Source organism: Strix uralensis, chromosome 3 (assembly GCF_047716275.1).
Source record: "Strix uralensis isolate ZFMK-TIS-50842 chromosome 3, bStrUra1, whole genome shotgun sequence".
In the NCBI taxonomy this organism is placed as follows: Eukaryota; Metazoa; Chordata; class Aves; order Strigiformes; family Strigidae; genus Strix; species Strix uralensis.
Window position 1 is genome coordinate 64060852 of NC_133974.1, and position 21084 is coordinate 64081935.

Sequence of the window (21084 nt, forward strand, 5' to 3'; positions counted from 1 at the left end):
CCTCAGACAACGCGGTTGGGATCAAGCCTGTATCAGTCGGCCAAAAGCCGCGTACCACGGGCCCACCGGCAGCAGGCGTGCAGGCAGGGGCTTCCAGGGTGGCCCACACCCAGCCCTCCTGCTGCACAGCCGGAAAAAGTCCACCAGAAAAATTCCCCGCCTGCTACGCGGCCTCCGAAGCTCCCTGGGCGGCTCTGAGGCAACGCGGCTGCTAAGGGGGAGCCTCACGACGGGCGCCGCGGCAGGTAAAGGCCTAGCTGCGCCCGGCCTGGGCCGCTGAGGCAGCGCCGGCACTACAACAGGCGGCAGGGAGCAGCGGGCCCCAGCGCCGGGGAACGAGGGCCGGCGCCGTAACTGCCCGATTATGCCACTGCGGGGCGGCCCGGAGCCGCCACCCGCCCCAGGCGGTGCCACCGCCCGCCGCGCCTGGGGGGCGGCAGACGAAAGCGGAAGTGCGCTGCTAGCGCGGCCCCTTCCCCCCTCCACCCTCCCGTCGCCGTGACTTCCGGCGGCCGCTCTAGCCGGCGCCGCGTCTATGCCCGCGGCGCTGGGGGATGTTTATTGTCGCGGGGAGTCGGCCCAGGACCCGGAACGCCGCCGGGCGCCAGCGGCGGGGCGCCTAGCAACCGGCACCCCGCTCCGCCCCGCCCCGACCGCCGCCGCCAACCGCCCAGCCGCCCGCCCGCCCGCCCGCACGGTAACGGCTGCTGTCCGCCGACGGGCCGCGCTCCTCTTCTTTCTCGCCGCCGCCTCGGGGGGCCGCGGCCCGGTGGACCCCGCAGCCCCTGCCCCGGGGGGACGCGGCCCCGCCGCCCGCGCGCGCGCGCCGGGGGGTGGGGGTGGGTGGGCGCGGGCCCCCCCCCCGCGTCCCTTCCCGGCTGAGGTGAGGGAGGCGGCGCGGAGCCTCCCCCGCCTCGCCGCGGGCCCGACGGCACCTCCCGTCGCGGTGCCGTACCCCCCCTCCTTCCTCCCCGGGACGGGCGGTGCGTGGCTGGGGCCGCCGTGTCCGGGAGGGGAAGGCGGCAGAGCATCCTCCAGGGGAAACGGCCCGTTCCCCGGCAACCGGCGAGGCTTCCTAGGGGGCACCGGCTGCCCCGCGCCCGAGTCCCCGAAATTGCGTGCCCGGCCCCGGGGGGATTGTAACGGCCGGGGCCGCTTCGGGCATAACCCAGCGCTGCCGAGCGGCGGAGACCGGCGTGTCTAGGCCGCCTTCTGCCTGCGCTTTGTTTCTGATGTGCTGGCCGGAGAAGTTTTTGGCAAAGGGGCTGAAGGCGGGTGGGAAAAAAAAAATTATTTGTTAACCCGAGTGTTGTGACGCTGGTGCATGTAGGGCTTTGAGTGAGATTCCCATCTGCATGAGTAGGAAGAGTACTTCTGTTTCCTCAGTCGAGTCACAGAAATGGTAAATGTTTGACTGGGGGGGTGGTGAGAGGCTTACCTGTTGTGTTAAAGTATTTTGTAACAGCAAAACAGATTTCAGTTTTTCTTACAATGTTTTATCAAGTTGGAATGTCCACCTAACCTGTCTACCAAGACTTTGTCATACTTAACAACAATTTTCTACGTATCATAATGACCTAACGGATTGTTCTTAATGCTTGGCATTCCACTATTACTGAATCTTATAAGGGAAAGATGGCACAAAATTGGATGCAAGTTAATCTTGCTTTAAATACAAATGGACCTTTCTGATGAGGAAGATTTGAGGAAAATGGCCTATCTTGAAATACTTAAAAATATGCTTCCTGGTCTTGTTCCATAAACCGTTTGGCTTTATTCCTGCAACTGGATTTGTGCTGGAAGACCCCAGGTCCATGGGGACGCAGTATGCTTAGCCAAGAGATTAGACAGCAGGATCGGGCATTTGTGTCCTTGTTTATGGTATAGCTGGTATAATCATTCTGTGCATTGGTCTAATTGGACAGATCCTTACTTTGGCACTGGTTTTATGCATATTTGGAAATTTTCTCCCTCTCCCAAATATATTTGTTTCATTCTGTCAGAAATAGTCATTACTGTGCAAGTCTTGAAAGGTGAGAATATTGGCTTCAAGATGGTCTTTTGCTTTAGGGACAATTTAACTTGCCACTAGAGACAAGAAAAAGTAAAAGCATGCCCCACTGGCTGGGTGGCTGTAACTGAGAAAGTTGTTCAGACCAGAGGATTTTCTATACAGACAGTAGTAGCTATGTTGCTCTTAGTTCTGGGGAGTCATTCATCTGCCACTGTACTGTGTCGTATCTAAGAATTCAAGCAGATTTCAGAGGTCTGTCACCTCCAGTGTTTTCATACGAACCTGCCTCCTGAGGGGCTGAACACAAATCTAAAAAAATGCACCTTCAGCGCAAGGATGTAGTTGACTCTCCTCATTCCTGATGGGCTTTATTTTGCACATTCTCTTCTCTCATATGGAGGTTCCTGTTAATTTCTTCAAAAATGCTTTTCAAGCATTAGTTTGACGAATGTCTACTGGCGCAGTAGTGGCAGATATCCCTTCAGCTGGGCTGTTGGAACTGTTTGTGGTGTGGGTCAGTTGGTGAACTGCTTTGGAGCAAGGTTAAAAATAACCGAAGTTGCTTATACTTAGGCTGCTGGTGAAAAAGGTGTTTATTAAACTGTTCTGACATTAACGTAACCTTTGTTAGATGCCCCCCATCTACCTTTATAGCTCTGAGTTTCTTGGATCAAAGGTAGCCAAAAGCTTAAAATAATACTTTGTTTATATACCCCATCCCAAGTGCCTTTCCTTCCTCTTTGATGATGATGGTGTGGTTGGTTTGGAACTTTTTGAAGACAGCACTGGCTTTTTTTAGATTGTAAGATTTCAGCACAGGGTGTTTGTCTTCATGTGTGTTTATATAGTATCTAAAATAGTATGGCCGTGGTCCTAACTGGGGATGTATGGGTAATGCTTTGTTTAAGAATTTGAGCGCTCATTCCTTCCTCCTAAGTATTTCTTATTCTGGGAAGTTTCTCTAGTTTCAGTGTAGAATGCATTACTTTACAGTGTCAAATATCCTTGAGTTAGCTTTTGTTGTTGTTTTGCTGTTCATTATCATGCTTTACCTATCTACTTTTTTCCTCCTTCCTCTTTTTTTCCTCTCAGTGTAATATTCCAGTTGTACCCTGAAATCTATGTTGAAAAGAAAGAACAAACTTTTAAAATTTCCTTGATAAAATGAAATAATACAAACTTCTGCAGAGATGTATTGAAGCTTTTCTTTGTCTGTGAGGGTAGATTGTGTACACTGGTGCAAGAGAACTTGAAATCAAAGGCAGCTAGCTTCTTGCGCTGGAGAAAGCTGAATGACTTACATAATTTTAAAGAAATACTGCATATATAGACAAGTAAATGATTTTATTTTCAATTTTATCCTATTATTAAATTAGCATTAACTGGCAAAACATAATTTAGAAATGAGATTTAAGCTGCTGAAGTTCTAAGGTTCAGATGAGAGAACCTTTGGGCAAAATTAATCAACAAAAGCTGAGCTGAACTCAGTAAAATCAACTTAGGCATTTGCAGATCCAGAACTGGAAAGAACCAGATGTTTGGTTTCTACTCAGTCCCTCTCTTCTGCAAGTGTAACTGCATAAATATGGAATAGTAACAGGCTTGTAAGTAAGGCTGTTGCTTGATCTCAAAATGTATTTGTAAAAGCATGGAAGCATCATTTCCCCCATTTTGCAGATATGAGACAGAAATGCAGAAATTCGGGTTTTGAGAAAATACATAATGGGTCAGGGCTACACCACGTGGATACAGTAGTATGTATCAATATCACAGGAAACAAGAGAAAACTGGGAAAGAGGAGGATCATAATGTTGTTTGGGACTCGTGTTCCAGCTGGTTCTGCTACTGTAGATATATATAAATAAGAATAACATAATCTTTTTTCTTTTTTTAATTTTTTAGAGAACATTGTTACACCTTTTTTATAAACCTTCAGAATTTTTTTTGTATAGTGTATCTAGTACTTTATTAAAAAAAACCGTTTAACTTGCTTGTGTTCACATGGTTCCTATGAATTTGGATTTCTTTGAGGCATCCCAAAGAAAGGTAGCAGGATGTCTTTTCTCAAGATTTTTTTTTTCTTTGTTGTCAGTTCAGCATGAGAGGTTAAAATGAATGCTAAGGCAGAGGTTGTAATAGATTATGCGTACCCACTGCTTGGACAGAAGTATCCAAGCCTAGAAACATTTTGGTTTACCCAATATTTCTAAACCACTCCTTGGAAGAGGTTAACATTATATTTGTATATTAAATGGGAATGGGTGTATTCAAAATTGTTGATATTTTGATTCAGGTTCTCAATTTGGGTAGTATTTAGGAGCAGCAAATAGAGTTTTCCCAACACAAATGAGAAAAACTTGTCAATATTTTAATGTTCAATGTTTGAGTGAAAAGTTTAACAGTGAAATGCCTCTGTTAGATCAAGTAACATTAAAGCAGAATAAAGGCAGTTTTCAGTATTTTTACACTGTATTCAGATACTGCTTCTGTAACAAATTATGTCCCTTTTTAACTGAATGTCACAAAAAATTGTTTAGAATATTAGCTACAGCTCTAAATTTCAAATCAAAAAGCTTCTCCCTAAATATCTGTTGTCTTGAACTTTCAGAACATGGCTAATGAAAATGGGGCACACTAATGTTGTGTAATTTTTCTCCCATTACAATCTCTGCAACTAGATTGTACTTCTAACCAAGATAGACCATAATTGCTGAAAACATCCTTACTGTGACAGCTCCACAGCATATTAATGTTCTTTTCTTCCTGTAGATCCTGCTTTAATAATAGATCTTTTCCTTTTAAATTGTAATTTTTCTTTCTTTCAACCACTTTTTCCTTTGTTCTGAATGAACATGTGACTTTTCTCCCAGGATCTGTTTAAGACAAGACATCAGGGTTTTATGGGGACATTATCATTCAGTATTATGGTTTGCTTAGAGGTTAACAACCTTTCAAGGGTGTTATGCATGACGGTGTTATTCTTTCAGAATGTAGAGACTGAGGGTGCCAGTAGAAACTTGCTGATAATTGGGAGACGCTGCTGATTGGAGGTACCTTGTTTTCTTACACAGCAATTGTTCCTGGGTTCCAGTAAGTGAACCCAGCGAGAGACAGGAGTTGGGAGCCAGAGTGGAAAACAAATGCCTCTCTGAAGATGCCACGGGTTCCAGTTCCTTGCTCTGTGCTGGCCCAGCCTGCATGCCATTCAAAATCTGCACATGTGCTATCTTTGGATCTGGTGCCATAAATTGCTAACCCAATCTGTAGTAGTCCATCAAAACCAGATGGGATAAGTCATTTCTAACTTTGAGGATTCATATAATTTTTGGTTCAAAAAAAAAAAAAAAAAAAAGGATCCGGGAATACTAATTAGTTACTGTTTGTTCTCTTCTTTGCCTGCTTTCCCCCCTACCCCCACACAGCGCCTTTGATCTGTTTTTTTCTTGCGGTTTCTTAATCTCTTTTCTGTGTTATCTCTCTTCTTGCCTCGTCTTATATTGGACAAGCCAGCAATTACGGAATAATTCTTTCATCCAGGAACAAGCTGCACAGTAGAAGCAGCAACCGTCACAGCAGTTGACCTAGTACATTATGCACATCTGCCTTGTAGTTTATTACTTCTGTATTGTCAGTGAGTTGTAGTCAAAGATGCACCCTGAGTGAGCTCTTGATTAGAGACTATGACATGATGTTTAAGAAGTCATGGTCAGATGAAAATACTGATAATAACGTTAATTTTTTATCTTGATGATTTCCAATATAGAATGTAAGGCCAAAACACTTAAAGTGATATAAATGCATTACATTCTGTTATGTATATTGTTGTTCTTGATGCATAGTCTCCTGCTTCTTCCATGGCAGTGACCGTGTAGAGCGTTTCATATGTCTGACTATTTTTCTTTGATTTTGCTCTTTGCTTTCTGTTGTATTCATTTTGGATGAAATAATACTAAAATTTTAGATGAATGGATCAAGATAATATTGCCTCTATCTCTTAGGCTGTGCTCTACTTAAACTGATTCTGCTGGAGTAAAATTAAGATTTTTATATTCTTCTACAAAGAAAAGTTCCTTAACAAACTACAGTATATTGATATAAGTCCTTTTCACTATATACCAATGTTCTTTCTCTTTTCCCCTCGCCTTTCCCCAAATACTTCACCTGAGATTTGAGATGTCTGCTGTCTTGGCTTTGGTACACGTACAGAAGAGGTGTCGGGCAGTCTCGGGCTGAGTGGTAGCCCAGCTCCCTGTCTTACGATCCTCCTCACTGAGTTGAGGTGTGTGTTAGGAGGGTCAGCTTCAACATGCATGGGCAGACTGGACCCTTCCTGGCTGCCTTAGGTTTGCTGTGCTTGCATTGGGCGGCCATCCTGTGCCTTCACAGTTACTCGTGCTTTCCCTCAGAAACACTTGATTTCACACTGCACGTACAACATGTTCATTCTATGCAGTTCCTGTGGGCGCTGCAGAAGGGGGTGAGAGGCCACTGCGGCTCAGCCCAGGCTGCTGCTGCCACCTGGGCATTTTACATAGTTCACGTTATCCTATTATATTGGGAGAGATAGGCCAAGAGTGCTGGGTGAAGATGGGAAAGCTGTGGTAGCAGGCCGTCTACAGACAGCAGTTGGTGTAACCGCTGTTAGTTCAAAGTTATTCAGCAGGCTCATCCATTCACAAACGTCAAGCTGTTCAGAATTATCAACTTCAGTCAGAGAAGTGCATTTTCCTGAGGTGTCTAATGACATCCTCAAATGAGCTGAGGAAAGATTATCCACTGGAGCTATGGAAAAAGTTTCAGTAATCTTTACTGTGTCCTAATATAGTTGGTAAGAGTTGTAACATATTTAACTGGCAAGTTTAAATATTATCTCTCTATATATATATGTATATACACTTTATTTCTGTTAAGTCTGGCAACATGGCTTCAAACAAGTAACCTATTTTCTATCATACAGGATGCAGACACCTCCCCTCCCCACACACAGTTAACTTAAATGAGTCAGAGTGTAGTCACTTCTGCTTCTTGTCTCATTTAAGGGACGGATGTATACAATGGCATTAATAGGCAATTTTCTACTAGTATGTTTAATTTTATCATTTTCGTTTCTCAGGATGTGATCTTCATGGTGAGCTGGTGGGAAAACTGAGTTTTAAATCACCCCAATGGATGCAGACAGTGATGTTGCATTGGACATTTTAATCACAAATGTAGTGTGTGTTTTTAGAACAAGATGTCATTTAAACTTGAGGAAGATCGCATTAGAGGGAGCAAATGTGATATACAAGCGTGATGTTGGGGTAAGAGATTCAACATACCTTGGTTATCTGGATTTATGAATGTTCCTTAAGCTAAACATTCTTGTGTCTGATATCTGTGTGTGATGGATAGAGAAAAGCATAGTTTTATTTCTGTCTTGATAGGCATTTAGTCTGTCATACACTAAACATACAGTAAGGGGAGTAAACAAAAAAAGTAGTAGAGGGGTAAATATTGTCTCAGAAGACACCAACTAGTGAGGTGAATACTGGGTATAAGGTATGTGGTGAGACCTCTTACACCTCAGGGTCTATTTTACCTCTCAAAATTTGATGGTTTTGTCAAGAAAATATATCCTGATAAGGTGTCAGCAACATGGGAGTCACTATATAATAAGAAAAAAATTAGAACAATGCTTGTGGCTTTCAGCTTTTTATTCAGAGGAAAATACCTTCATTTAATCTGTTTTGTAAACACTGAATCACTGGCTGACATATTCCATGCTTATTTTGCTCTTCTCCAGAGCTGTTTTTTTTTTAACTACTGAAAGAGATGAAAGAACAGTTCAAGGCTATAAAAAATAAAGGAAGTACTAGTGTAACAGTTGAGTTGTCTAACAGTTGATTTATTTTTTTTCCAGTATGAAATGGAACTATCACTAATTCCCAATTCTTCCATTTTTATTTTTCTTTTTAGAAAGTATTAATGAAGCTTAGGAAACCTAGGATTACGGCCACAATTTGGTCCTCAGGAAAAGTTATTTGCACAGGAGCCACAAGGTAAGTTCATGAAGATTCTTTCTCTAGCTGTAAATTCTTGTGTCTTTTAAAACATAAAGTTGTAAGTGAAGATGGCAAGAGGCAGTACTTGCCACTGTCAAGATTCACTCACACTGGATCACATGTAGATCCTTGCCAAGCTGTGTATTTGGGAGGAAGTTTCCTATGTGAAGTGGCTGCCTCAGACTGAGTTGAAATCTTAAGCAACATCAGTTCAGCCTTCTGGGAGAGCAGCAGGGAAAACTACTTTATGAAGAAAATCCTAGAGATTTTGTTTGAGAACTCTTTTAAGAATTCTGTATTTTTAGCCAGAACTTGAAACTTGGGAAGGGGTGACCTTTTCTGAGGAATATCTCTTACTCTTTCATGAAAACCCACCTGAATTTAATCAAGTTGTACAGTGTTGAGGGACTAGGAAGAAGCAAAAGCAGACTCGCAGTTCAGATACATCTGAGACTTGCTAAACTCTTAACAGCTGAATTCCTTTAAGATATGTCTGCATTGTGGAGTAAGAATAAGTTACAACAGTAAATTTGCATACTTTCTGTATATGATCTCTGTCTCAAAATGGAAAATTATTAACTCCGGACTACCATGATCATATTTGTCTCTTAAGAGTATTTAGTATCATGAATGATCAGAATATGTCTCCTGCTTCACCTGGAGCCAAGTGCCAAGGTATTCTTCAAACAGGGCATAAAGGACTCCATTTTAACTATCTAGATATTCAAATGTAATACATACAGTAGGATAAAATGAAGGCTGTCCATGTGATCATGGTTCATGTGCTACATGATGAAATGGTTTGTTTTGTAGTCTGAGTAGCTATTGTGGTATGTGTGCACACAAATATATACTCTGTTTCTGTTAATGCTAGATTCTTTTCTTTCTCCTTATAGTGAAGAAGAAGCTAAATTTGGTGCCAGACGATTAGCTCGTAGTCTACAGAAACTAGGTTTTCAGGTAATTCTGATGAAAAAGGACTTGTATGACTCAAGCAATGCCTGGTAGTCCCTTTTTTTGAAAGAAACAAAAATGAGAGAGCATAACAATTTAGCAGTGAGCATGTTTTCACTTGGATGCCCCTTTTGTGTTGGCATACGCTTTCCAGATGCTGGTTAAAGAGAAGCTGGTTTATTTTGTGGATTTGAGTTTCGTTTGGCAGCTGACAGTTGTGCTTCTTCACTGGCTAATGAACAACAAAATTTGTTTAATAAATGAACCACCCACAGATGTTTCTTGGATAGAATTTACAATATCTTGAAAGATTTATTTGGAAGGAGTGCTGAAGAGTATGAACATAACTCTCATTTCAACATAAGTTTTCCTCATTTCTGATGGAATAGCAGATACATATCCATCTTGTTAAGGGCAAGTTTGAGCCTCTTTAAAGAGGGGGTAAAAAAGTGCTTCTGAGCTGTTAGGTTGCCCAGTGGGAAATAAGCCAAATGAAATACTTAGGACATGACACCTCTCGTTTTTTCTGGGTTAACGTTACCAGTCAAAAACACCACTTGCATTTCATAGCAAAGGTTGAAAAGCAGCAATGTGAATGACTTAAAATGACATGTCTTAGTACTCCAAAACTTCCTGGTAGTCAGTTGCACTGTTTGCCCACAGTTTCAGTTTACAGATAGACACAGTGGCTACCCTTTGGCAGGGAAAGGCTACCTTTGATTGTAGTACATAAAGGCAGTGGTGACAGGCTATCCCGGTAATGCTGCATCAGACACAAGCAGAAATTAAACACTCTTACTGTTAGGAATGCATACATTAGACCTAGCCTCTTAAACCTGGACTGGAACATTAGATTAGTGAGGTGAACAGTGCTTCCACGGTGGATGCACCAAGTTTTGTAATAAAAGTGAGCAGTTTAAGTGGAATGTATTTTGAAGGTTAAATTGATAGTTGACCTTTTATAAGGATAAGTTGCTTCTACTGGTAGTATCCTTCTAAAAAGTTTTGACTGAGGAATGGTCATTTAAGTTTAGGCAATCTCGGAAAATGATGTAAAGTTTCTTCAGTGATATTGCCAACACTGACTTCTCAGCAGGGCATTTGTTTGTTTAGGAATTGTCTGTTGGCTATTTTGTTGTCATCTAAAATGACTGTGGTAAAGAATAACTGAAAGCCAGTAGTTTCAGCTGGGTTTCAGAAAGTGACGGAGTAGAAAAACAGCTTGCCATACTGGCCACTGGAGATTCGAAACAAAACAAGCTTTGCCTTTTTTTTAGTCTTATCTTTAATAAAAATGGTGTATAGCAGCAAGGCATTAAAGAAGTTTTCAAATTGTGTAAGATTCTTGTAACAATGAAATTTAAGCTTTTTCTCTGTTTATGTTCCATGAGCTATTTAATTTAGTCTAATTTCAATTTGGTGGTGTTTAGTACGGCAATATGAGTTGTTTCTGTGTCTCACTCCTAAACTGTACTATAGCCATGTAATACTACTGTGAAGTATTTAGTTCAACAGTTACTGTACCATAGAAGGATAAAGTGAGTCCTTTAAGTACTGTTTAGATTCCTATTAGAAATGCATGAATCCCAAGGTTTTCATTTTGAAATCTCATCAAAATATTCTAATTAATATTCTTCTAACTTTTTTTTTTCAACCCATACATCTGCCTTGCTGTAAACTGAATTTCTAATGGATTTTTTCCCTCTCTTTTGAAAAGGTAATTTTCACAGATTTTAAAGTTGTGAATGTTTTAGCAGTGTGCAACATGCCCTTTGAGATCAGATTGCCAGAATTTACGAAGAATAACAGACCTCATGCGAGGTATGGTAGAACTTTAAAGAATTATAGTCTTGGTATACTTCTTAAGATTTTCTTTTTCAGTTCTAGATCTGTCTTTTTTACCTTTTATTTTGTTTTCTAGTTATGAACCAGAACTTCATCCTGCCGTGTGTTACAGAATAAAAACTCTCAGAGCTACCTTACAGATTTTTTCCACAGGCAGTATCACAGTTACAGGTATTTTGATGTCAAAAATAAATATTTAACTTGTTGGGAATATTTAACTTTAGGGCCAGTAGGTTTAGGAAAGGAAGATGGTTAAAACAGTCAAAAGATATGTTGAAGGGATTTTGTTTACCACTGCTAGCACCTAGTTTGTTTTTGAGTGAAAGTGCCAGAAGAATTGTAGAGAAAGTGTTATTATTGGTAAGCTCAAAAATTACTTTGAATGTACATAGTCTGTTTTTTTTATAAAAACAAAAGTAATATAGGACTTGAGAATACAGGTATTTATTGTTTATTTAAATATTTGGATTTTGTTCCTTTTTTTCGTTTTCATAGTCCTGTGAACTACACTGCATGTAACGTTAACGTCCCTTTCATAAATACATGTTTCCAAACTGGAGATTTATGGAAACGTGTAGGATAGTACAGCATTTTGTCATAACTGAAGTTGACCAATACTTGCAGTTCTTCATACTTGTGCCCTCTTCTCTTAAAGCTCAACTGAGAGAGAACCACCACCTGAATCAGAGGCATCAGTGATTTTTCCCATGTAATCAGAGACTTGATTGTCCTGGGTCTTGGAGATGCTATGCCATGTTTTTTCCCCCTCTCTTCCTAATTTTCATTTTCCATTCTTTGTTATGTTAGCTTGTGAGGTGTCCACCACAGGTTTCCAGATATGAGAAGTCCGTTTTTCTTAGAGAATACCTGCTAAATGGTACAGAACCTAAAAACATCACTTTATATCACATCAGTGGGAGTTCTGTCGTGCAGTTGTTAGAGCTTAGCTACTGGTTCAGATCTTTCACATCTTAAAGCCTAGGTATTTGTTAAGGAATTATGGGGAACTTTTCTCACAAGATATCAGAAGTGTTTTTTAAAGAAGACAAACTCCATCAGATTTAGTAATCTGAAAATATAGGGCTAAAAAGTATTTCAAGATTGCAGTATATGTTCTGAACAGAGCAACTCGTCTAGCCAAAACTAGAAACTAAATTTAAAATAAAGAAGAAGTTTGAGTATCACTGCAATAATAAAAGGCTCTCAGAGTATCTTGTCAGCCTCCTAATGAGATTGAGCCTTTCTTTGAGATTCTTAATACCCCATATATGGGACAAAATCACTTTCATAGTTCCAGAATTGTCCTTTCAAATACAAAGGCAAATATGGTAAACATCAAACTTTTACTTCCTTCTGGTTTACTTGTTACAGTGCTTTTGAAATATTTCAGACCTGTTTGTTTCAAAGGCTTCTGTTTTGCCTAGGCCTTTCTTCTAGGGGAAAAAAGTGTTCACTGTCTTACACTTCTTGTTCTAAAAATGTTTTAAATTACTTTTCAACCTTACTGTACTCCCTCTCAAGTGCGTTCAGATGAGGTTACTTTTGACCATTCATGTTTCTGTAGTACTAGTACCTGACGTGCCACTAACTCAATTTTATTTGAGATACATAATTAGAAATGTTACTAAAAAAAGAAAGGGTTTTTTTAATGGGACAAGTCTAAAAAGATTTAGAGTTACACTGAGAAAAGAAAATAAAAATAACTGATACATGATAGGAAGAAGTATTAATTTTTTTCCTCCAAAATGAGCGATGAGGGGGTTGTTTGGGGTGGGGGGTGTGTGTGTGTGTTTTGTTTTTCTTTTGTTTTTCTTCTCTTATACTCCCTACAATGATGATCCGCTTTCTTACATCTCTTCAACCCTACAGGGAGTAGCATTTTTTTACAACAATTATTTGTCTACTCATATTCTCACTTTCCGAAGGCTTTCTCTAGAACTTGCATTTCTATAATAGCAGACAAATTTAAGGAAGGTGCAGTATCTGCCCCGAAGGCAGGTATCTCACCAGGCTTGTTTTAGGTGAGTGCTTAACTCAACTTGAAAAGTTTGAAAATACAAGAAGAATCCATTTCATTTTCTTTCTGACTGAGCGTGTAAATTAAAACAGTATTTCCATAATTACTCAATGAAGTAATTTGTAACAAGTTATTTATGATTTTTGGGAACCATTTTGAACAGTTCTTTAGACTTTAAAAGTTTCTTCCAAGTATAAAGTGAGGTAAAAAAACCCCCTGAGTTCACAGTCATTAAAGCACATGAGAAATTGCTGTTTTCATTTATCTGCATCACCAAACTTCTATACAGGATAAATTTCTTCTGGCATGTTCCTGCTTGCTTATTTGCAGTCTTAATTGTTCATTACATAAAATGATCTAGTACCATTAGAAGGCATTGCTAGTTCATCCTACCTTTTTCCCCAATGCTCATAGATCATGTTAGATAACCTTCATATTCTTCATCCTGAGACAATAAGCATTCCTTGGCTTGCAGGTTGTGTCCTGAGATCAGTGGTAGAACTATTTGCAAATTCCAGACTGGAAAGTAATAATCTATAATTCTCAAATATAAAATAACTTTGCTTGAAACATACTTCGGTTAAATCCAGCATTATTTAGCAGTAGTTTTTGTTGGTAGGTTTTTAAACAAAGAGATAAAAATGGCTAGGCTTTGAGTAATAAAGATTCCTAGAAGATTAGCATAATTAGAAGTATTTCTTTTACCTCTGCCACTGAGCCTCTGACTTCTTCTCTGGGCTGACTGCTTAAGCCAGTAAATCAAAAAGCACTCCAGTTGTTATGAAATTAAATTACAGTATTATTTATTTGTAGTCTAGCTATTGACCAGTGTAGAACATCCTGCAGATTTCATGTGAGAGTGTCTTCTTGTAAGTAAAAGTGATCAGAGTAACAGCTTCTTAAGTTGGGAGAAATTATTTTTGTCTGCAGTATAAAGTTGTGGTAGCTAAAAATTCTATTAAGGTTATTTTACAGATACTACTGTTGTTTTAATTTCTGATTTTTCTCTTCCTACCACTTTTTTTTTTTTTAATATGTCTCAGGGCCAAACGTAAAGGCTGTTGCCAGTGCTGTGGAACAGATTTACCCATTCGTGTTTGAAAGCAGGAAATAAATTTTATAATTCACCACTTGATGGTTAGCTTCCCTAACCAAGCACCTTTAAAGACTGCTGCACATTGGACTAAAAGCAAAAAGGAAAACTGGACCAACCATAGCAGAAGAATACAGACTCTTTTACTTGCTCATGGCGACAGTATAAACTCCAGTTCTTTTGGATTTTACTCTTAACAGTGCTGTATTGTAAAAACGGAAGTTTACAAGATATGAAATTGCTGCTTTTAAAAAGACATTCTATTTATTTTTGCAGTAATTTCTGTGTATTCATAAGCAAAGCTGTCACGATGTGCACTACCTTTAAAACATTATTTTTCTTTTTTTAAGTTTGAGCTTGTGTTTTATTTGTCTTTTACATTTTTGTATGCTGAATATTGGGCACCAAAGAAGCTGTAAAAGTTATCTTTTTCACCTGATGAATGTGCACAAATAAAAGTTTGGAAAATATTTCTCTTCATACCTGTTCTGTTATATTCCTTTCCCTTTTTCTATTACAGTTAAAATTGTATAGTTGCAAATTAATTTGAAACAATGTAAGAATAGTCTTTTGCTGATACCTTCTGTTTCTATTTGTAGTATGTGTAAAACTTTGTGCGTGGGTTAGACTGAAATCTATGGTAGTTACAGATGTTTATCTGAGGGTGAAATTTGGTTTGTTCCCATTTCTCTTAACTACATGCCAGACTTCAAGTATTTTCTTGCTGTTACATGAAGAGAAGACATGTTTAAATGTAAAGGTCTACAGCAAGTGCTTTCCTGTAGATGATGAGGAAATCTTATCAACTAAAGAAGCTGCTGTAGAAAAACCAACTGCCTTGTCCACCTACTGGATGCAAAAGGAAAAAAGTTACTATGTGAGCTTCAGTGTTCAGGAAAGTGGTGTTGTGCTTCAACTTAAGAAGATGGTATGGTCACGCTAATCCAGCCCCAGCCTATTGCTGAATGATTAACACAGACCTTCTCTACACTCTTCTTACTGTATAATAGTTTCATGACAGAAGCTGCCAACAAGCAATGAAGCTTGATTCGGGCATGTGTTATTATTGGTATTAATCTTGGACTTGGAAGCCAGTAGATGTTTCTCTCAATAAGTGCACATTTGAAGCAGAAGAGAGGTGAATGCTTAAAAGTAATGCAAATGCTACTTTTAAAAAGATACAATAAATATGTATAAATGTATGTATGTCTTTTTTCCCTATCTCACTGAAGAGAAATGTAACGCTACTATTGTGTGCTGCAGGTAATACGCAGTCTTAGTGGGTGCTAAAAATAGTAAACCATGAGCTGTTACTGCACCAGAAGTCACAGCTGCAAAAGAAAGGTGGAAGAACGTCCTGAAAAAACAAAGGCCTAGCATAATGTATTTAATCTGAGGGGATGCTTTAGAAGTTGGGGCTGCCTCTATTGACTTTAATTGTGGAAAGGAAGGAGTAGTCTGGGAAATGCTCAACCAAACCCCTCAGAACAAAAAGAAAGAAGCAACAACTTGCCACAAGCCTTATGCAATACATTCATAGAAGCCCTTTTAAGCTCAGTGTAGGTAGGAAAGAGGATTTATAGTCATGAAGTTCCTAAGTTGAGTTCAACAGTCATGGAATTTATGATAAAGAGCAGAGAAAGATATTTATATGCAAGAAAAAGCTGTTATATATGCAAGCTTCCCAGTTTGTGTAGAAGATAGTGTGGACCTCAGCACTCCTGACACGAATGAGGATTTTGTGAAAAGTCATAGGGAGCAATGGACAAACCACCATTGGGGAACACTAGTGTATTACTATTACAATTTTAAAAAGAAAAAGCAGAAGGTAACAACAATGAACAAAATTGTAATGGGTTTTCCAGGAACAAAGTGTAGTCCTAAACTGATGAATGAGGATTTGGCCATTATAACTACAATAGCTCTCTTAGATGAGGATTGCCTCTTTTTTTCTGTTGGATCAAATTGCAAAGCACTTGAATGCTACTGGTGAACTTCTGGAGCTTTTATGAAGCATATGTGTCTCCTAAATTTATCTATGGAGAAAGAGGAATGTTTTGCTTTTTTGTTAGCACTGTCACATAGTATGAAATCTGCCTGTTAGAACAAAAATGAAAGGTAATAATAAGCTGCAATGTATTAAAATGGGAACTGTTTCTTCTGAAGCTCGGCTTATATCCATGCTAGTGGTTTGAGGCCTGTGTTAACAATTCGTAAGGGAGGCGAAGAGCACACTGCTAAACTCGCAGGGTAGTATTGAGAAGGAGAGCAATAGCAAATAAAAGGTTCCTTGAAATGTATGCTCACCTATCCTTCTAGCTCCAAAGGAACCTCAAACTGTGACAAGTACCTTTTAAAAGCTCTGATGATGAAGGGCATTTGGCAGTGTACGCATATACTCGGGGATATCGCTCTATTTCCCATCACTGCTCTAAATCAGTGGGTCCCCGCCTCAGTCTGGACTAAGCCTTGCTGCTGCTGCTCATTTTTATGTGCGTGCATGTACACACATCCCTCTTCCCCATCCTCACAGGTTAGTCTTTGTTTCCTTTGCCATGTTGTGCTGTCTCCACCGAGGCTCTCACTATCAACTCCGTCAGTCATGATGTGGACCCTAGGCCAGACAGCATGCCCCAGCATCCTAGCTCTGGCCTCTGGTGTGAGGAGCAGTGCTTTGGATTAAATTCACCTGTTAATCAATCAGCTCTTCCTCAATGGCTGTGTTTTCTAGAGCGCTGTTCATCTATCCCTGGATTCTCTGGGTGGATCCCATGCAAAACTCTGCACAGTGCTCAGCTGTGGCAGTAGCAGTGCCATAAAAAGTTTAATTCATATTCCTTAGAGAGAAGGGTTGATTCTATTTATACAACCTACTAAAGGCTCCTTTTTTCAGTAGAATGATAACTCTGACTCATTGCTAGCTTGAGAGCTGTCATAGCCACTAGATCTTTTCCTGCATTTTCTAGTTCCATTTTACCATTCTCTGACTTGCAATTAGCGTTGCCAGAGAAACTTGCACTTATACTTTCAGAATTGTATCCTGCTTTTTTCAGACCCTTGTCACAAATTTCTGAAGCTCTGAATTCCAACCCAGTCTCTCCCAGTTTAGTATTGCCTGCAAATTTAATAAGCATATTCTATTCTGTAATCCAGTCCATTAATGAATAATTTTAGATCTGTGGCAATTTTTTTTGTGGAGTGCTTCAGAGATCCAGGGATGTGATTTCTAAGACATGTCCCTTTTTTCCCTTGTATTTTCATAGTTGATGAGGTTGTGAGAGCCAGTTCTGCGTCATCAGATGTGCAGGCTTTGTTATAAAAGATGAGTACAATTAGGGTTACATTTATAGGGCTATACAGGGCTAAGTCTGTACGACTACAATTAAGATTGTTATCATGACTTTAAAAGCCCTTGACTACAGCATCATCACCTTTTGGAGGTATTTGAAGCTATTACGGTCTCTGTAGTTAAACCAGTGTGGAAACTATGCGTTCTTCAGAAAGATGGTATTTTTACTTACTTGTTTCTGCACTAGATGTGCATGGAGAAAATTTAGAAGAGCTTGCAATGAACCCAAAACCTGTACGGTGGGGAGACAATTTCTATGGTATTTTCTGAGTTAAATTTATTTTTGTAAGAACTCTCACAAAATGTATTACAGCAGAGGTTTTTTTGGGGAAGATGCAGTGCTGAGAAAGATTTTGCAGAAGCCCCTTTCACTAAATGTGATGTAGTAAAAATTGGAAGCTGGTATGGGCTTGGATTCCATGTGCAAAGGTCTGCTATCTAGGGACAACCAGAGCCAATGGGGATGCTACTGGAAATGCCGGTAATCCACTGCCTGGTAAAGTCATGGATCAGGAAATGGATGAATTTTCTGCTATATAGTCTTTCTAAAAATACATTATATTACTTGATTTAATCTCAGGCACTTTTTAGTATAATAATGATGTTGATAACAGCATATTTGGAAGACTACCCAGAGTCACCTTAATATTTCTTCTTCTAGAGCTGATTTAGTAGAATGCATGATACTGGTAACTCTCCTCCAGCCTAAACATGAAGCAAGTTGAGAGATTTCAGTAAAAATCAATGCTAAAAAACTGAGGAAGGTACTAACATGCAGAAACCCAGAAAATGGTGGATTCAGACTTTGGTTTTTGACAAGATCATTTCACAAGTGTTCAGAACTGATAGTAAAATTTGTAGGTTTTATAAAAAGAAAATATGACTGTTGATTTAAGAAAAAAGCTTTACAGTATTAGCAGGTCCAGCCTGCAGCCCTTTGCTGGCACTTAAGTTCTTCTAGATCTTTTTCTTTACTTCAACAAATGCTTGCTAGGCTTCCAGGCTTGACCCATACTCATTAGGCAACACATGTCACTAACCATGTATCCCATATCTTATTATTCTTTCCATTTCAGTAATAGAAAGTGGTGTTTTCTCTAGCAAGAAAGCATTGATATTTTTTCAAAACTATTATTTGCTTGAGCATACTATGGTTAAAAAAAATGAAATTCAGGCCGTGTATCACAATGTGAACTGTTCCCAAACTGCAAAAATCAGGATGCTGAACTGAGCATTCCAACTTTAAAACAAACAAACAAAAAAAAAAAAACAAAACAAACAAAACCACCAAATCTTGTAGGTTTTGGCCACATTCTGGTTCTTGAATTCCTCACACCTCTAAGTTAAATGTGAAAATTTAAGTTAAAAAAATTCAATCTTCCATGCATGAAACATCTATGCTTATAAACTTCATTTGTCCCTTTCCCCCCACCGCCAGAGTCAATCTCTGACTTCACCTCCCCTTGCATTTCATGTGCCCTCTTCATCCATGGCTTCTCTCTCACTGCTCCAAACCCAGCTCTCCAGCTCACTCCGTTTCACACTGCTATGAAACTTTTATGTGTCTGAGCTCTAATGCATTTTGTGTCCTTTTTCTGACTATTTGTAGAAGTTACAGGAATACTCTTTGCCAATTCCTGCTGCTGCAGCACAGAGTAAACTGTTACCGCTCAGGTCAGGGAAGCGCAAGAAGACTGCTATGGGCTCTCTCCCATGCAGAGGCAAGGGGACCTCTTCTAGTCTCTTGTGGCCGATACTGGAACTGTAGACCTCAAAATTCTAATCAGATCTTCAATTTTTAGGGGAAAATTCCAAGTAATAGAAAACAAAGTTTTCCATGTCTGTGGAACAGTTGGAAGCACCTGAGATCCACAGTGAAATTTTAGCTTGGGATGGGAACCTGTTGATTCCCCGTAGGGAATGAGAGCAAAAGGCTTTTAAGCTTACTGCTTCTGATGGGGCCTTTGGTCTGAGTCACCTACATCTCAAGTGCACAGCCCCACTGTCTGTCCATGTGTGCTGGGTGTGCTTGGTCTCTTGTTGTTTACAGACTATGTCAAAAAGGCTCACGTGGACCCTTATAAGAGGATTTTACTTATCTTTGGTACATTGTGTATGCCGAAAACTGCATCTTGCTGAGCCTTATGCATCCCTGAAAGCTTTGTGGCACCCATGAGGTTATTAGGAGGACTGCTGGCTCGGATCAGGACAGAAAAAATAAGGCAGCCATAAGGTGACCATCTAGCCAGTGGCCTAGCAATTCAGAATTTCACTTGGTTTAGATGACATGGGATATGCATATTTAAAAATCCTGCATTTTGATAACTACTTACCTGACCTTTGTACCAAAAGTCCAACAGGGTTTTGATATTGGTTCCCTTAAAGCTTATGATGCAGGAAAGTCGTGGTACAGATACGGCCAGTAGGTTCCCATCCTGAGGTAGATAAATTTCCAGTGACTTCTGGCAAATCATGTCCTTGGCTTCAATAGTTTTTTTTCAGGTTTTGAGCACATGCTCACTGTCTGAACAGATATGCTTCTATTAAGTTTACAATGTCAGTATCTAGAAGTGTGACCATGCAAGAATCTGATCAGAACTGATCTGCTCTGCTCAGAAGTAAAATGTTACCTAAATCACTAAGTCACTGTTCCTTCAGTGCAGGACACAGTCAGGTGGTTTTAATGCTATGAGACAGCAAATAAAGTGGGATCATGTGCTTAGTTCGAAGTAGTATCTGCACTCCAGCTGACAGTGTCAGTCATGCTTCCTCAGTTAAATGCTGGAAGAAATGCTGCTGTGTGGCTGCTGAGACAGCCAGCATCCTTTAAAGCATGCTTTTTTCTTTAAACAAAGAACCATTTATTTATCTGCTAATAAACACTTATCTACTGGTCATTCTAACAAAATCTATTAACCTTCGTTCTTTTATGGGAGCCATATAGATATCCCTTTGAAGAGGCTTGTTGAGTATTTCAAGATACACTTGCCAAGCAATAACCAAGAAATTGATGTAATTTATGATTGCAGTTTCTGAACTCCCTTTGTGCTGCCCTGTACCACAAAATTCTCACTTTCTGAATCCAAAAGTCAAAGTCTAGTGTGCCCTGTGTTGAGAAATAAAATTACTTTGGCATCAACTCTGGTATCTCCAGCTTCCAACTTTCCTGGGACTGGGAAGCCAAAGAAATCCTATCTCCTCTTCTGTAAATCCATCCTCAACCTAGAGTAATTATTTATGCAAATATTCCCTTATTAAACAATTTGACTCTGTTTCCTGAGGAGCATTTCACTGCATCCTGGCCCTCTCAGGAAACTGTATGTAAAGTTCCTCTTATAAGCTGAGCATGCTCTGTGTTATAAATAATTAAGTTCTGATAAACAAGATCCTTTCACAAGTCTTGTTAAGCTGAAGCCTAAATTAATTTGTACAGAGTTCATACACAGTTGTTCTGCAGTAACATCACCCTTTATACTCCATAGTTGTCCATTTTCGCTCTATAGTGTTGTCTTCCCTAATGTACTGACAAAGAGTTGTTAACCCTTTTCAGCCCCTTTTTTGCTAGGCTAAACAGGTCTGTCTTTGGTGGACACCTCTCGTGAGACTCTTCCTTTGCACCAAAGTCATTCTTTGCACCTCTTCCAGGCCGAACTCTTGTTGAATATGGATAACTAGAATTGTGCACAATATTCCAATTTCCCTCCTGTATGTAAGAGGTGAGTAACCCCAGGGGAGGGGAAGGATGGTGGTTTGAAACAGACAGTGCCTAGA

The 21084-nt window shown here is 39.9% G+C and overlaps 1 protein-coding gene across 4 annotated transcripts; it reads left to right on the forward strand.

The window, feature by feature from the left end:
* Positions 1 to 504: 504 nt before the first annotated feature.
* TBPL1 (TATA-box binding protein like 1) lies at positions 505 to 15166 on the forward strand. Of its 4 annotated transcripts, none has more exons than XM_074862555.1 (7): positions 505 to 697; positions 7128 to 7314; positions 7970 to 8052; positions 8952 to 9015; positions 10727 to 10830; positions 10931 to 11025; positions 13915 to 15166. In XM_074862555.1, the coding sequence occupies exons 2-7, from the start codon at positions 7180 to 7182 to the stop codon at positions 13983 to 13985; spliced, it is 552 nt and encodes a 183-aa protein (XP_074718656.1). In that variant the 5' UTR covers positions 505 to 697; positions 7128 to 7179; the 3' UTR covers positions 13986 to 15166. The 4 variants fall into 4 exon arrangements, with proteins under 4 accessions (XP_074718656.1, XP_074718657.1, XP_074718658.1 ...); XM_074862556.1 differs by lacking the exon at positions 505 to 697 and adding an exon at positions 891 to 1402; XM_074862557.1 differs by lacking the exon at positions 505 to 697 and adding an exon at positions 1435 to 6293.
* The last annotated feature ends 5918 nt before the right edge of the window (positions 15167 to 21084 follow it).